The sequence below is a fragment of the Periophthalmus magnuspinnatus genome, chromosome 4, assembly GCF_009829125.3.
Source record: "Periophthalmus magnuspinnatus isolate fPerMag1 chromosome 4, fPerMag1.2.pri, whole genome shotgun sequence".
In the NCBI taxonomy this organism is placed as follows: Eukaryota; Metazoa; Chordata; class Actinopteri; order Gobiiformes; family Gobiidae; genus Periophthalmus; species Periophthalmus magnuspinnatus.
In genome coordinates this window covers 20,490,628-20,506,295 of record NC_047129.1, presented here as the reverse complement: position 1 = coordinate 20,506,295, position 15,668 = coordinate 20,490,628, and the positions used below count along the sequence as shown (strand labels likewise).

The 15,668-nt window shown below is 44.4% G+C and overlaps 2 protein-coding genes across 4 annotated transcripts in view; one reads left to right on the top strand and one right to left on the bottom strand.

Annotated features, from left to right (window-relative positions):
- jak1 (Janus kinase 1) overlaps window positions 1-3,224 on the top strand; it is a 50,444-nt gene extending 47,220 nt beyond the window's left edge. Inside the window, exons 25-26 of one of the 3 annotated variants that reach the window (XR_008648673.1) lie at window positions 1,098-1,689; window positions 1,746-3,222. Coding sequence is in view for 2 of the 3 variants with exons in the window: in XM_033964807.2 (XP_033820698.1) it covers window positions 1,098-1,223 (126 nt within the window). In the remaining variant the exon portion in view is untranslated. Of the gene's footprint in view, window positions 1-1,097 lie in introns of all 3 variants that reach the window. The other 2 variants (XM_033964807.2, XM_055221025.1) reach the window with 2 other exon arrangements.
- Window positions 3,225-9,062: 5,838 nt separating this feature from the next.
- Window positions 9,063-15,668, bottom strand: part of raver2 (ribonucleoprotein, PTB-binding 2) — a 104,679-nt gene continuing 98,073 nt past the window's right edge. Inside the window, exons 11-16 of the mRNA XM_055221031.1 lie at window positions 15,364-15,469; window positions 14,343-14,539; window positions 12,709-12,816; window positions 12,528-12,626; window positions 11,040-11,210; window positions 9,063-9,342 (exon numbers count right to left, since the gene is read on the bottom strand). Of these exons, the coding sequence (XP_055077006.1) occupies window positions 9,202-9,342; window positions 11,040-11,210; window positions 12,528-12,626; window positions 12,709-12,816; window positions 14,343-14,539; window positions 15,364-15,469 (822 nt within the window). The 3' untranslated portion in view covers window positions 9,063-9,201. The remainder of the gene's footprint in view (window positions 9,343-11,039; window positions 11,211-12,527; window positions 12,627-12,708; window positions 12,817-14,342; window positions 14,540-15,363; window positions 15,470-15,668) is intronic.

The window sequence follows — 15,668 nt, the reverse complement described above, 5'->3', positions numbered from 1 at the left end:
AGGCTTTTCACATTCACAGGTGAGACAGTTTGTTGCCATAGAAACAGTATAAACGACGAGGAGCTGTGCGTTCTGCAGTTTAAACAGAGTAACACTTAAATAACTGTGTATGTTTAACCATGTGTAGTTTTCATCCCATTTACACTGAATTACACAGAACATGCTCACATGTGGTCACGTGACTCAGGTCTGAGTGTGGTCGCTCAGGTCTGACTCCTGTTTGAGTCTTTGATTAAAATGAGCTGGTTGTGTTCAGTGTATACACAGAGTTAGTGCAATCGTCCAGTTACTCCTCACTTATGCATCAGAGCATCCTCATTATTCACCATGATGAGTTTATAAGCTCAGCAGGTCTCATTCAGTTTCATTATTTGATAAGATGTTAAAGCGCAAAGCGTTTTCCCCTTTAGTTCACATGCAAGTGTTGCACTTCAAATTAATAGAAATAAACCTTTCTGAGGATGTGGTTCCCCCTAGTGGTTGTAGCCCTAAACAACCACATGGTATGTCTGTGTGTCCCTCGATCATCCATGTCTGATCCAGAGTAAAAGCCAAAGTTAAATCTGTCACTGGACAAATCATTGTAGGAGTGAAGACGTTTGGCTGCTCATTAAAGCCGCTTCTTCAGTTCTGGTCAGATTACTGCTGGACACTGCCTTATATCTGTCTGAAGGGAGGAGCTAACTACACTGAAACAGCTTTTGTTTACAGTTTCAGTCTTAATGGCCTCTTTTCAACCTTTAATGGTCCTGCTGGCTCACCCTATTGTTCCCTTTGTACTTAGACCTACTAGGTTGAAGTAGGTGCCAAGTAGGTCTCAGGCTCAGTTTACACTTAGTGTATCTCAATAGACCTGGCCTATAAACTGAAACTGTAAAGAAAAGCTGTTTCCAGTTTCAGTGTCGTTAGCTCCTCCCTTCAGACAGACATAAGGCAGTGTCCAGCAGTAATCTCACCAGAACTGAAGAAGTGGCTTGGATGAGCAGCCAAACGTCTTCCCTCTAAAACTGTCCAGTGACAAATTAAACTTTGTCTTTTATTATAAACCTCGTGGTTTCTTTATGTCCGTGTTTCTTTAACCTGGTCTTTCTTTGCAGGTTTACGAGCTGATGCGCCGCTGTTGGGAACAAGCTCCAGAGAAAAGAATCACATTCAAATCTCTGATCGAGGAGCTGACCGCCATGCAGCGGCAGATCCCGGGGCACCACGACCTCAGCCCCTGAGCCCATGGCCTTGTCTGGTCTGTAGCTGAACTTTGGGACAGGAGTTTGACCTTTGACCCCTGCCTATCACAGACTGATGCAGAGATGGACCTTTGCATGTTTCCACAGATTTTCTCCTAATTTTCTCCTCATTTAATTTCATTAGTCTCTGGTATCGGCCGATAGTTTGACTTCCTGTAGCTTATGTCTGGCCTAAATGTGATATATCATGTTTTATGTCATATATTCTGTATATTTAGTTGCTGTGGAAACATTTGTGCAAAATGCCACAAAATAAAAAGCGACGCTGCCTCGAGCGTGAAAGCTTCAGGCATGAAGAAGATGACATCACGGACGAGTGGAGAGACTTTACACACAGGCAGGTGCATTTACACACAGGCAGGTGCATTTACACATTTACACACAGGCAGGTGCATTTACACATTTACACACAGGCAGGTGCATTTACACATTTACACACAGGCAGGTGCATTTACACATTTACACACAGGCAGGTGCATTTACACATTTACACACAGGCAGGTGCGTGTCCAGGGCAGACCTCCTGCAGCCCATCCAGCCAAGTTTAAAATACTGTCCTGTATTTACTTAAAGGTGCACTGTGTAACCTTTGTGATGAGGTTCTGCCATGTGCTTGTCTCCGTGGTGATGTTAATGTCCTATTGTGGAACATTCTAGATGAAGCACTGTTTATCTTGCATTAATTTACTGCTCTAAAATACCTTGAACAAGTGTTATTAAAGTGACCTCTCCACAGATCTGATCTGTAACTTGGTTTGTGCCAGAGGCACAAACCAAGTTGTGTTTTGTTTCATTCACATGTTTGAGTAACACTTTATTATCAGTCTGTCTACGTCTCTAAAGCTCAAAATGCTCTGTTCCACCTTGTGATGTCATGAAGTGGTAGTTTTCAAGTTAAGAGCCCCTTTTACCATTTTCAAAAACACAATGGAGCATGTCCTGTAAATGTGTGAAACGGCTCCAGGTTTGTGATGAGGAAACATTAGTATAGCACAGATCGGAAAACAGCATGGGCTTTTTAATGTGGAACATTCAAGGTAAAGCAAAATCATCTCCATGATGACAAGCAGGTGGCGGCATCTCCATCAGTAAAGTTACACTGTGGAGCTTTAAATGCAGGTGTTGCCTTGGTTTGTTAAATCTACATTTGTTCATGATTTGACTTTCAGATGTTTTCAGAGCTTTGTAAAATGATCCTGTTTGTAAAAGTTTAATCATGAACTCTGGTTCTTTTCAAAAATAAATATATAACATAAAAACATTAAGGACATTTAAACAGGGCTACTACTCCACAAGCCATCTTGTCACATTACCATAGCAACAGATGTATTGTATATATCTTTAAAATGAACCAATAGTGAATATAAAGACAAAACATGACAGTTTTTAGACTGAAATGATCCTGTTTACTGGTTTTAAAGGACAGTACCCGCCTTGGCCGCTCGGGGGCAGCAGAGTCACGTTTCTGCTCATGTCCGCCTCATAAAAAGCCTCAGATGCTGATCTCACACTGATGCAAACTGATCTCCACTTTGGACCCTGAATGTCACAAAAGAACAATATAATATTCTGTCTGCTTTGCGTTTGGGTGAAGAAAACGAGCGGCTTTTCATTTTTGTTCTGTTAAAAAAATGCATCTTTTTATTTGTTTATTATTTGTTTATTGCATTTTATTCTCACACACCTGGATTATCACATGTACTCTGCTGTTGTACCTCTGAGCAGGGCATTTTACAGAGGAATATCACATGTACTCGGGGACTTTAGTCCGATTATAAACTCAGATGTCTATTACTTTTATTGTGAAAGTTTAAACAAAAAAAGCCAAGAAACCATTTTGCTTGAGTCACATTTTATTAAGGAATGTAAAAGACACTTCCTTCTGCTCAAAATAAGACAAAGGAAAAAAGAAATCTATTTTCAAAAGTCTCCATAAATTCACCTTGGAAAAATAAATAAAAAGACTGTTCAGTGTGTTATGTTTCAGCCCAATGCAATTCATATGATTATTATGATTATTATCATTATTATTATTATGAACAGCTTGAAAAACAGGACTATATACATTACAGTTAGCATGCTAGTGGCTCTAGAAATACTTTATTCACATAAACAACAATTTATATAAAATTTAGCAAAGTCTACAGTTTATTTCAGGTAAAAAAAAATCCACAATTTTAAAGCAAAGCGCAAAAGCAGCTAAAGTCCAACCAGCAGCTCACACAAACGTTTCAACTGTTTCAAACGTTTCAAAATAAAAGTCCCATATATATATTTGTATTGCAAAGCTTAAATATTGTATCACTCAGTCACACGCTATTGCCAGGTTTTATTGATGTACTGTACACGCGTCGCCATGGCAACGAGGAACAAATAAACGTATAATACTACACTGAAAAAATACTACAGAAATGAAGTAATACTGCAAACGAAATACTGCAGTGACATAACAGAGAAATGCCAGATGTGTTTTTCAGTTTGAGGGAACAGGATCCACAAATACAACCACACAGACGTACACGTGCACGTACACGTGCACGTACATGTACATGTAGATGCACATGCTCATAGAAAGGGCAGATTATTTCATTTCATCGACATCAAGTCTCCTGAGGGAAGGAACCACAACTTTACAAAAAAAATAATACTGGGGCTTCTAAAAACTCCTAATGTACTTGTAAAAGTAAATGTACTAACAGAGTACTCCGATCTCTGACCTCTGACCTCTGCTTGTACCAACACATGTTTAGTGTGGTCAGTTATGACGTGGGGTGACTATGTTCACATCGCATTGATTTCTATGGAAAAGAACACACAAAATACAAAATGGCGGTCGTCAACGTGTGAAACGGGCCCTCTACCAAAGCACTGGCATCATCTCGCAATGAAGCATGTGTGTTTGGCCCTATCCCGCAATGAAATAAAACATGGTTCAATTACACCAAGTCTCCCGAAACCATACATCTGAACAGTAATGGAGCAGTGGAGCAGCCTCATGCCCAGTAACCAGCAGGTAGGTGGTTTGAATCGAGCAGATAGTTCTGTGTCTTTGCTTCAACAAGACTCTCCATAGAATCTGTACACTGCAACAGGGAGGGCATCCAGGTTAAAACAATGTACAAAATTATGAGTTATCACTAAACTATTCAAATGATGAACAGAAACATGTCACAAGAAGTATTTCTGTTTACACCGAGTGAAATGATGTGGAGACTCTGATGTGATCTGACCTGGTAATGCCCTTGATGACCACTAGAAGCAAAGTGACAGTCAGTCCACTAATGCATTATGGGTAAGGGACTGATCTTGTTGACGACTTCACAGCGTGTCGTTGCTTTTAGAAACATGAGTCTGGTGTGACCTGGTTTCACTTGATTAGAATAGTTTATTTAAATCAGCCCTATTGTGCTTGTGTCTCTATGGTTCTCATCTCTGTCCCCTGTGGATCATTTTGTTATAATTTACACATTTTAAATCACAATATTCATCTAAAACCACTTCATTAAAGAAACAAGTCCACTGACTTCAGCGTTAGAAAACTGCAGTGACCAGTGGCCCACTGAGACCTGGACTCTAGTGATGCTAACTGCGCTAACGGTGCTAATGATGCTAATGATGCTAACGATGCTAACGAAGACCGTCTCATGCCAGGTGTTTCCTGTGCCACAGGTGGCAGGAGCCTTCATGACCTCTGACCTGGAAGAAGATCCAGTTCAGATGTTTATTTTTGTCAAACTCTAAAGAAAAAGACCTCAGCACTCTAGGTTTTATATTTAGTAACAAAGACGGAGCCCTGACTTTAAGAGTAACATGATCTAAAGCTGCACTGAGGAACTTTTGTGGTGGGGGATTCACAGCTGGAGATATATTTCAATGGAGATATAACTGCTTTGCTTAGAATGTTTCACCCTAGAGCTTTAAACTTATCTTTCAGATAAGAAGAGCAGGTAACGGTACGCCACCAGGCCACAAGTCAGATCTGTGGAGAGGCGGCAGTCTGCATGTTTATCAAGGGAGTAGCAAGAGAAAAAACACATGTAATCGAATAAATGCAAAGGTTTAAATGCCACACTGAGGAACCTGGGTCTCCAGAACAAAGCCTGACTGAACTAAAGGTGAGAGGTTTTTAAAGATGTCAGTGTTTAAAGTGTTAAACGTGTATAAAATCGTATTCCTCGAGTTGCAAATTTAAAGAAAATACAAACATATTAAGAATAATAATGAATATTTGTAATGTTTGGTAATCCACTTCAGAGCAGGGGCGGAGCCAGTCATTTTTGGTGGGAGGAGGTCTTCAAAGGCTCTACATTAGGACTAAAGTTTAGAGCCTTTTAACAATGGGGTCCTTTGGCTCTTCTACAGGAGGCTCAAGCCCCCCTCACGCCCCCACCCCCTGGCTCCGCCCCTGCTCTAGAGACTCTGCTCCAGGTCAAGTGGAGCAGAAAGAGCCCGATGTCACTGAACAACCGCACCAGTGAATCGACAGGTGTAAGACTTTAAAACAACTGCACATTACTTAGTCTTCAATAAAACATGAACAAAATCTTAATAATGAACAAATGTTTTGTCAAGAAAGTTTCAGACTTTGTCACTGCTGTGTTAAGGCTCAGGGGCTTTAGGGTTTTATAGTAGTTTTAATCTCTTTGTTCATGTTTTATTAAGACAATTTAAAGTGAAAAAAGTCCCAGCACAAACACGTCGTCACACACCTGCCGTGGGTTCACAGTGTCCACGCTCCGTTGCCATGGCGATGCAAAGAATATTTCAACCCAATGACATAAAAGGCATAAAAATGTGACAGCAAACACATAAACGGCTTAAAACAGGATTATTGCAGTGTTCAGAGCAGAACCCGAGTGGCTGACCACACGGGTCAAACGCCAGTTACCCACAATCCCTTTGGGCGACTGATGCAACGTACATGTTGTTTCTCAATAAAAGGAGAAGTAAAGGTCAAAGTTAAAACTGTAATTTCAAAATGATTCTTTGGAGAAAACATGTGTGAGTTTGTATCAGGTCAAGAGCAAAAGAGAAAAAAAATAAATACAGAATAAAACACGTCTAAAACGCCTCAATGCCACTGAAACATGGAAAAGACCCAGAATACACCACAGACTGTAAATGGACATGGTTAGCCTGTTAGCCGCCACGTTCCAAACAGGAAGTGATCATGGGTGCACTTCCAGCTCCATCGACTCTGGCTCCAAATCACTTTCTGTGTAAAAACTGTGCCCCCTCTCTCTGTAACTGCTGCTGTCAGACTCGTCATTTTGATCTTAAATGTTCGTATTAACCTTCTCTACATGATCCTGGGGTTTTTATTTCATTATTGTGTGTATTCGATGAGCTTCATTTGGAGCTGAACGCCGTGGGTGACATCACACTCACTCAGTCACTTCTTTACACATACACATGTCGCCTTTTCAATGCAAGTATTTTATGTTAAATTAAATTATTTGCTTTGGATCAACATAAAATAATGAAATGAAAAAAGCGACATCAGACTTATCTAGAGTCGACACATTAGCCGCCGCCGCCAGCCCTGGGACTGTCAGTGTGAATGATGCAGATTTGGGGCACACACATTATCAGGGTTCAGACATTAAAACATAATCCATGGTTTTCAGAGTGATGAAAAACTGGGTCTGTTTCCATAGCAACTGAACTGATTGATTTGTTTGAGGTGAAGACGTCACTGACCAAGGACTTAAAGGTCCAGTATCACAAAACTGACCACTGTCAGCTCCATGTTCTAACGCTGTTACCTCCTAAAAACAGACCTGGAGTTGTGTTTTGTTTCATTCACACATGTTTGAATAACACTTTATTATTAGTCTGTCTACATCAGCTCAAAATGCTCTGTTCCACCTTGTGATGTCATGAAGTGGTAGTTTTCAAGTTAACAGCTCCTTTTACCTTTAGTTCAATAGAGATTGGCAATTCCAGGTCTGAAATGATCCAAATGATTCTAGTGAAGGTGTATGGAGTTTAAAAACACAGCGGAGCACTTCCTGTATTACCACATGATGACATCACAAGGTGGAACAGAGTGAGGACAGAAATCAGACAGTAGAGTCATATGGCCCTTTAACTCAACTCATTTACAGAGTTTCAGTTTTAATATCTGTGTGTTTCTGCTTCCTGTTCCTCCATTTTGAGGACTGTCAAAGAACTTTTTTTATTGTGTCGCTATGACAACAGTCCCAGTATGATGTCACTCCCATCTTTGCAGTTTTGTGATCGTTTCACTTCTCCCCCTTACTTCTCCTTTAAACATATTAAACAGAGCGCCGCCCGGAGACGCCCATTCAGATGTGATCATAAAAGAAACATGTCGAACGCAAAGAGGCCACGGGTCAAACGTTAAATTCACCAAAATGAAACAGCATCTGGACCGATTTAAACCCTGCAGTCTCGTTTCATAAAAAGAGCTAAAAAAACAGAAGCATCATTACATTCAGAACTCCCTGCCCCCATTTGGCGCCGAGAGGAAACGCCAAATGGAGGATTACGTAAGAGAAACATCGACACATCTTAAATATGTTTGTTTACATTACAAATATGTGAAGATACAAAAGTCACAAACATTCAGCAGAAACAGGCTCCGGTCAGAGTCTGCTCCTCGTTATGTACAGCTCCTCTGGAAAAGCACGACTAAGGGAAGCTATGGTCACTCAGCACGCTTAAAGAGCCACTATGGAACTTTTCTGCCCCCTGGTGTCTCCATGGAGATGCTGTTCCTTCATGGGCTTTAGCTTCCTGTTATGGCGACATTTTGAGGACCTGTTGCTTTGGCATCGTTCCTGACTTTTCATCTTTCTGAAAACCATGGATTTCCAGGAATGTTCCACAGTGTGGCATCAAACTGATCTGTCTCCATGGAGATGAGCAGGTACAGGACATATCCATGGAGAGGCGAGCCTGCTTACAGTCAGAAAAAACATGTACTCAAGTAAAACCAAGGTATTTTAGTCCAGACTGTGGAATATTCCAAGTAATGACATCTCCATGGAAACAAGCATGTGAAAGTTCCATAGTGTAGCTTTAAGGGCTGTAATTGGTTCAGGCTCTGTTTTCCTGATGTGCTCCAGAGACTGGGATCAAAATGGCTGACGCTTCCTAAACACAAACACACACACATGTAAAACACACAAACACATATTAAACACACACACACGTAAAAGACACACATAAAACACTTAAACACACACACATATACATACACACACATTAAACACACGCACACAAACACATTAAACACACACACTCACACACAATCATCAGAGGCGACGCAGACACATTAAAGACAAAACAAACACACAAAAAAAAACACAAAACAACGACACACAGGGGGCGCTCACACTGCACAGGCTCCTGGCTCACACAACTTTGAACTCTACATTTGGCCTCTGACATAAATAAACATCAGACCTGAAACAGGCCCGTGCTTCAGGATCAGGACAGTTGAAAACTCCTCCAGACAGTGACCCCTGAAACATCTGAAACACTTTGATTTAAAAACCAGAAGTTTTCCGTTGCAGCGTGAACGCAGCTGACAGAACGAGACTTTACGACGAGACGCACGCAGAATGTCACACACAGATACACACACTCACATCAGAGATACACACACACACACACATACACACATCAGAGATACACAGACACACACGTCAGAGATACACACATACACACACGTCAGAGATGCACACACACGTCAGAGATACACAGACATGGCGAAACACGAGTCACACTGAAAAACTGAACTGAAAAAACACTGGAGTTTCAGATTTAAGGCTTCAACAGATCCACCGTTTCCACACGTGCCAGTATTAAAGAGCACTATGGCTTTGTATTTCACATGAGCCACGAGCAGCCCAGCTCCACAGCGCCACCTGCTGCTGGGACGCACACAGCCGCACAAAGGCCACTAGAGGGAGCTGTGGTTTGGTTCATATTAGAGCCTCTTCCTCTTGAAGTAGTCGGCGTACTGCCCGCCCAGGCCCTGGGAATGCTGCCCGATGTACGCTCCTTCTGACGAGGCCACCTCGGGCACCGCCAGCTGCGGGTACTCCCGCTTGTGCCCGCGTGCCTGGTTCTACGACACAAGGAGAACCGCGTCAAACAGAGAACAGGTTTACGTTTGTATTAGAGAGGGGGTATTTTACTTCTATGGGGTATTAACTGTAACACATAACATATTTCGATCTCCATGTTTCCTTAAACTTTTTTGGAAAATGCTATATTCACCCAAAACAACATAGTAACATGTTTTATGGTAGTTTAACTTTCATTTTAGCCACGTCCAAAGCCCCGCCCCCTACATGGCGCTGTCACAGATACAGAGAGTAGTTTTATTACCACTGCTTGTGACAGCGCTGTGAAGGGGGAGGGGCTTTGGACTCAGAGCGGCAAAAACAAAAGTTAAACTTATGAAACATGTTAATACGTCGTTTTGGGTGCATATAGAATTTTCAAAACAATAAAAGGAATCATGGAGCTCTAAATATGTTATGTGTTACAATTAATACCCCATAGAAGTAAATACCCCCTCTTTAATACCCCACAGAGGTAAATACCCCTTCTGTTTTTGTCTGAATGTAACATTAGTTAAATAGACGCCATTCACAGTGCTGCCTCAGTGCAGTGCTCTTAGTGTGACGCTGCGTCAGCGTGGTGTTCTCAGTGTGGTGACCTCAGTGTGGCACTCTCAGTGTGGTGACCTCAGTGTGGCACTCTCAGTGTGGTGACCTCAGTGTGGCGCTCTCAGTGTGGCGACCTCAGTGTGGCGCTCTCAGTGTGGTGACCTCAGTGTGGCGCTCTCAGTGTGGCGACCTCAGTGCGGTGCTCTCAGTGTGGTGACCTCAGTGTGGCACTCTCAGTGTGGTGACCTCAGTGTGGCGCTCTCAGTGTGGCGACCTCAGTGTGGCGCTCTCAGTGTGGTGACCTCAGTGTGGCGCTCTCAGTGTGGCGACCTCAGTGCGGTGCTCTCAGTGTGGTGACCTCAGTGCGGTGCTCTCAGTGTGGCGCTCTCAGTGCGGTGCTCTCAGTGTGGTGACCTCATTGTGGCACTCTCAGTGTGGCACTCTCAGTGTGGCGACCTCAGTGTGGCGCTCTCAGTGTGGCGCTCTCAGTGTGGTGCTCTCAGTGTGGCGACCTCAGTGTGGTGTTCTCAGTGTGGCACTCTCAGTGTGGCGCTCTCAGTGTGGCGACCTCAGTGTGGTGTTCTCAGTGTGGCACTCTCAGTGTGGCGCTCTCAGTGTGGCGACCTCAGTGCGGTGCTCTCAGTGTGGCACTCTCAGTGCGGTGCTCTCAGTGTGGCACTCTCAGTGCGGTGACCTCATTGTGGCACTCTCAGTGTGGCACTCTCAGTGTGGTGACCTCAGTGTGGCACTCTCAGTGTGGCGACCTCAATGTGGCACTCTCAGTGTGGCGACCTCAGTGCGGTGCTCTCTGTGTGGTGACCTCATTGTGGCGCTCTCAGTGTGGCGACCTCAGTGTGGCACTCTCAGTGTGGCGCTCTCAGTGCGGTGCTCTCAGTGTGGTGACCTCAGTGTGGCGCTCTCAGTGTGGCGACCTCAGTGCGGTGCTCTCAGTGTGGCACTCTCAGTGCGGTGCTCTCTGTGTGGTGACCTCATTGTGGCGCTCTCAGTGTGGCGACCTCAGTGTGGCGACCTCAGTGTGGCGCTCTCAGTGTGGCGCTCTCAGTGCGGTGCTCTCAGTGTGGCGACCTCAGTGTGGCGACCTCAGTGTGGCGACCTCAGTGTGGCGCTCTCAGTGTGGTGCTGTACTCACATAGTAGTAGGTGCTCCAGTCGGGTGGGGTGGGGTGGGTCACCGGGGCAGGTGGGAGGAACCCGGGGACCAGGGGCAGGGTGCCGTAGGCTGGGAGCACCGCAGGGGGAGGGGCCGCGCCATTACTCACAGCATGAAGAGACACGCCCAGAGGTTTGACCATGTCCACCTCCTGGAACAGACAGAGGGACAGTTCTGTGCATGTACGTCACAGGGTCCGAGGGTCACAGGGTCAGAGGGTCATGAGTCAGGGGGTCATAAGGTCAGGGGGTCATATGGTGATCTGTCTCACCATAGACCAAAGAAGTGAGAGGAGGAATCTCAGAATATACCAAGATATTCACTGATACAAAGTATTGATCCTTTGCAGCTGATTATCATTGTGATCATTAACATTCCCTGGGGGTGATGCTAACTACAGGCACTTCTCTGTCTGAAGCTCTGTTAGACTTTAATCTGGGCTTTTTTTTTTAACACAATCTGATAAAGAACTGACTTATCCGAAATACAACAGGTGAGCTGATTTGTGCTGTTAAACAAGTTCCTCTCTTAGAAACAAGCTAGCTAGCATTAGCATTAGCCAACAGTCTTTCAGTGAGTCACTCTCACCTTTCTGTATAAAATCAAACTCCTAAACAGGACCATGAACGCTCGGACTGATCACAGGCTCCTGAAAATGTGCTGTTTAAATACATTTTGGATTTTTTTCCCCAGAAAATGTTTTTTGTCAGTGTTTGCTAATGTGTGCGTGGTGTGTCCATGGTAACTGCTGAACAATCTATGACACTATGCCACTGTGGAGCATTTTAGCAAAGCAGTAACATACAGCGAGGTAGTGATCCCCAACATGACATCCTTAAGTAACATGAGACGGCTGAGGTGGCTGTCTCTTGGTTTGCCTCAAACCCGACCTTAAACCCTTCACCCTCACGTGCTCAAGATGTTTGAGTAAAAGCCCCTGACCCGCGCCCCCGCTGTACCTGTGTGGCATAGGCCTGTGTGGCGTAGGCCTGTGTGGTGTAGGCCTGTGTGGCGTAGGCCCGTGTGGCAGTACCTGTGTGGCGTAGGCCTGTGTGGCTGTACCTTGATGGCGTAGGCCTGTGTGGCAGTACCTGTGTGGCGTAGGCCTGTGTGGCTGTACCTGTGTGGCGTAGGCCTGTGTGGCTGTACCTTGATGGCGTAGGCCTGTGTGGCTGTACCTTGGTGGCGTAGGCCTGTGTGGCTGTACTTTGATGGCGTAGGCCTGTGTGGTTGTACCTTGGTGGCGTAGGCCTGTGTGGTTGTACCTTGGTGACATAGGCCTGTGTGGTTGTACCTTGGTGGCGTAGGCCTGTGTGGTTGTACCTTGATGGCGTAGGCCTGTGTGGTTGTACCTTGGTGGCGTAGGCCTGTATGGTTGTACCTTAGTGGCGTAGGCCTGTATGTCTGTACCTTGGTGGCGTAGGCCTGTATGGTTGTACCTTAGTGGCGTAGGCCTGTGTGGCTGTACCTTGGTGGCGTAGGCCTGTGTGGCAGTGCCAGGCTGGGAGTAATACTGAGTCACGGCCTGCATGTAGGAGTTATAGTCGTAGGTAGACGCCGGCGGAGCCTGAAATAAAGAAGGGATGATGTGGTGACTCATTCTGGAGCTGAACTCGTGGTGGTGCGAAGGTAAAGCTCTATGTTGTAACCTGTGTGTGGTCCTTGTATTCTGTTGCCGTGGCGTCGGGAGGGGCAGTGCCATAGCTGTGGGCCTGAGCTGCAGCCTGGTAGTGCTGGTACCACTGCTGCATGGCTTCCTGTAGAAAAAGAAATAAAGAAAAAGAAAATAATTAAGAAATATTGTTCATACAGTGTGAAATAACCGAAGCGACAGTGGCTCAGTTGGTAGAGCATTTGTCCACTGATCAGAAGGTTGTTGGTTGTCAACAGCCTCATTCCTGATTGGCTCTTTGGTTGCTATGATACTCGCATTTCCAGATATGGTGCCTGGTTGCAGATTAGCCGCTATAACTGCTAGTCTCGAGGAGCTTCATTTGGAGCTGAACGCTGTGGGTGATGTCCCAAGTGACACCAGCAGGCAAAGCTAAAGGTCAGATCTGTGGAGAGGTTATCCACAAGGCTGCATGTTTTTCACGGTATGTTTTGAGCAATAAAAGCACCAAAATGAATTAAATGCTTGATGAGTCTGTTTACAGTCACACTTTGGAACATTCCAGGCGACGCAATAACATCTCCATGGAGACAATCAGCCTCAGAGTGCAGCTTTAACTAATAACACATTTTACAGCTTCTCCATATTTTCAATTCCAGTTATCCACAGGTTTCAGAATGATGAGAATTAGTACAGTCACCATAATGATTAATAATTTAAAACAAAACATATCTTTCGAATAGGGAAGTCCTCAGAATGTTGAATATAACAGAAAATTGAAACTCTGAAGCCAAACAGCTTCAGACCAACACACGGCCCAGAGGGACGCTGCAGTTTAAATGAAACAGCTCCTCGCCCCGTTTCAACCTGCTCTGCTTTGACCCTGTAACTGCTCTCCTGTCCCCATCACCTGCCCCTGTCTTGTGTTCCAGTCTCATGTCTCTCCTGTCCCAGCCTCCCAGTCTCCTCTCCTCATCTCCTGTCCCCGTCTCCTGTCCCCGTCTCTTGCCTCTCCTGTCCCCGTCTCCTGTCCCCGTCTCCTGCCTCCCCTGTCCCCGTCTCCTATCCCCATCTCCAGTTCCTCCACAGATGAAATGTCTGTTTTATGTCTTATCTCATCATGACTTGTTTGGAGCATTGGAGCGATGAACATTTAGAATTGTGTTTGGAAATATCAGATGTGTCACTCACAGCCCTGGGCCCAGCATCACAAACAGAAGACAAGAAAAAGAGAAAAACAAACAAGCAGAATACTGAGAATGTGTACTCGAATAAAAGTACTATCCTGATCATGTACTCAAGTACAAGTACTGCAGCCAAATCTGTACTTAATGGCACAAGCATTTTAAGACCAAAGTGATGAGTCTGACAGCAGCAGTTACAGAGAGAGAGGACACAGTTTTTACACAGAAAGTGAATTGGAGTCAGAATCGATGGAGCCGGAAGTGCACCCATGATCACTTTCTGTTTAAAACGCAGCGGCTCGCAGGTTAGCTATGTCCACTTATATAAAGAGTCTATGCCTGAGACGCAGAGGAAAGGACCCAGACTGAAAACATAAATTCATTATGGTTTCATTATTATTTAATTTTGGCCCAATTTGGGCTGGAAAATGCTACATAAAAATCTAAAATAGGCCAAAGCTGATCTGACCTGCACAGACAACAGTACCTGTGTGTACGCCTGACTGTACTGGCTGTAGTCCGTGGAGGTATCCGTGCTGTAGGGGGCGCTGGTGGTGGCCGCGCTGTGAGAGAAGGAGGTGGAGGTCTGAGAAGCGACAGGTGCGACAGGAGCAACAGGTGCCACGGGGCCGGAGTACACAGCTGCACCTGCCGCCCCGCCCTGCGCCTTGGCCCCCATGGACCCTGTGCAAACAAGAGGATATAGACTTTACAAAAGGACAACAGTCACAGGGTAATGCACTAACAGAGTAATGTACTACTAAAACAGAGTAATTTACTAACATAGAGTAATGTACTACTGAAACAGAGTAATGTACTAACAGAGTAATGTACTAACAGAGTAATGTACTACTAAAACAGAGTAATGCACTAACATGGGGTATTGTACTACTAACACAGGGTAATGTACTACTAACAGGGTAATGTACTGAGATTATTATTTACATTTAGTTCAGTTTTAATCAGAAAATGAATCTAAAACAACTTAATAGAAACATCGACACAGCATTATAAAACATATTAAATATATTTATTAAACATAAATAATGGAATAAGGGTAAATGCTGATCTGCTTCAGTTGTAAGAAACGTACTGAGGAAAAGGATTCAGTGTCTCCCCTGATCATTTTAACTTTGTAAATAAATAATGATAATTAAAGTTTAACTGTTTGTACTGCTGTCTCTGCAGCGTCTTTAATCACATTCATAATATTCTCTGAGCCACATAAAGATCATTAAGTAATGTGCACACACTCACACACTGCTGCATGTGGAAACGTGCACGCACTCACACGCTGCTGCATGTGGACACGTGCACGCACTCACACACTGCTGCATGTGGACACGTGCACGCACTCACACACTGCTGCATGTGGACACGTGCACACACTCACACACTGCTGTATGTGGACACGTGCACACACTCACACACTGCTGCATGTGGACACTTGCTGTGTTTAAGGTTTGTGAGTGTTTTATTTTGTTTATTGACACACATGAAGATCTTACCTTGTAAAACCACACTGGGCATGACACTGGCCAGATTCAGGTACGGATTTGAAGGAAGTCTGACCTCTTTGGGCGGATCTCCCAATAATGAACTCTGACCACTCACCTACAAAAAGAAAATACTCAAAGTCACACGGTCCAAACCATAGTCTGTGTAAAGGAGTGGACTAAGTGAATGTGAAGGCACCACAACGTTCAGCTCCAAATGAAGCTCATCGAGGCTAGAGCAGTTACAGGGGGCAATTTGGAGCTGAGTTCCATATTTGGAAATTCTGACCATGAGTATCATAGCAACCAAAGAACCA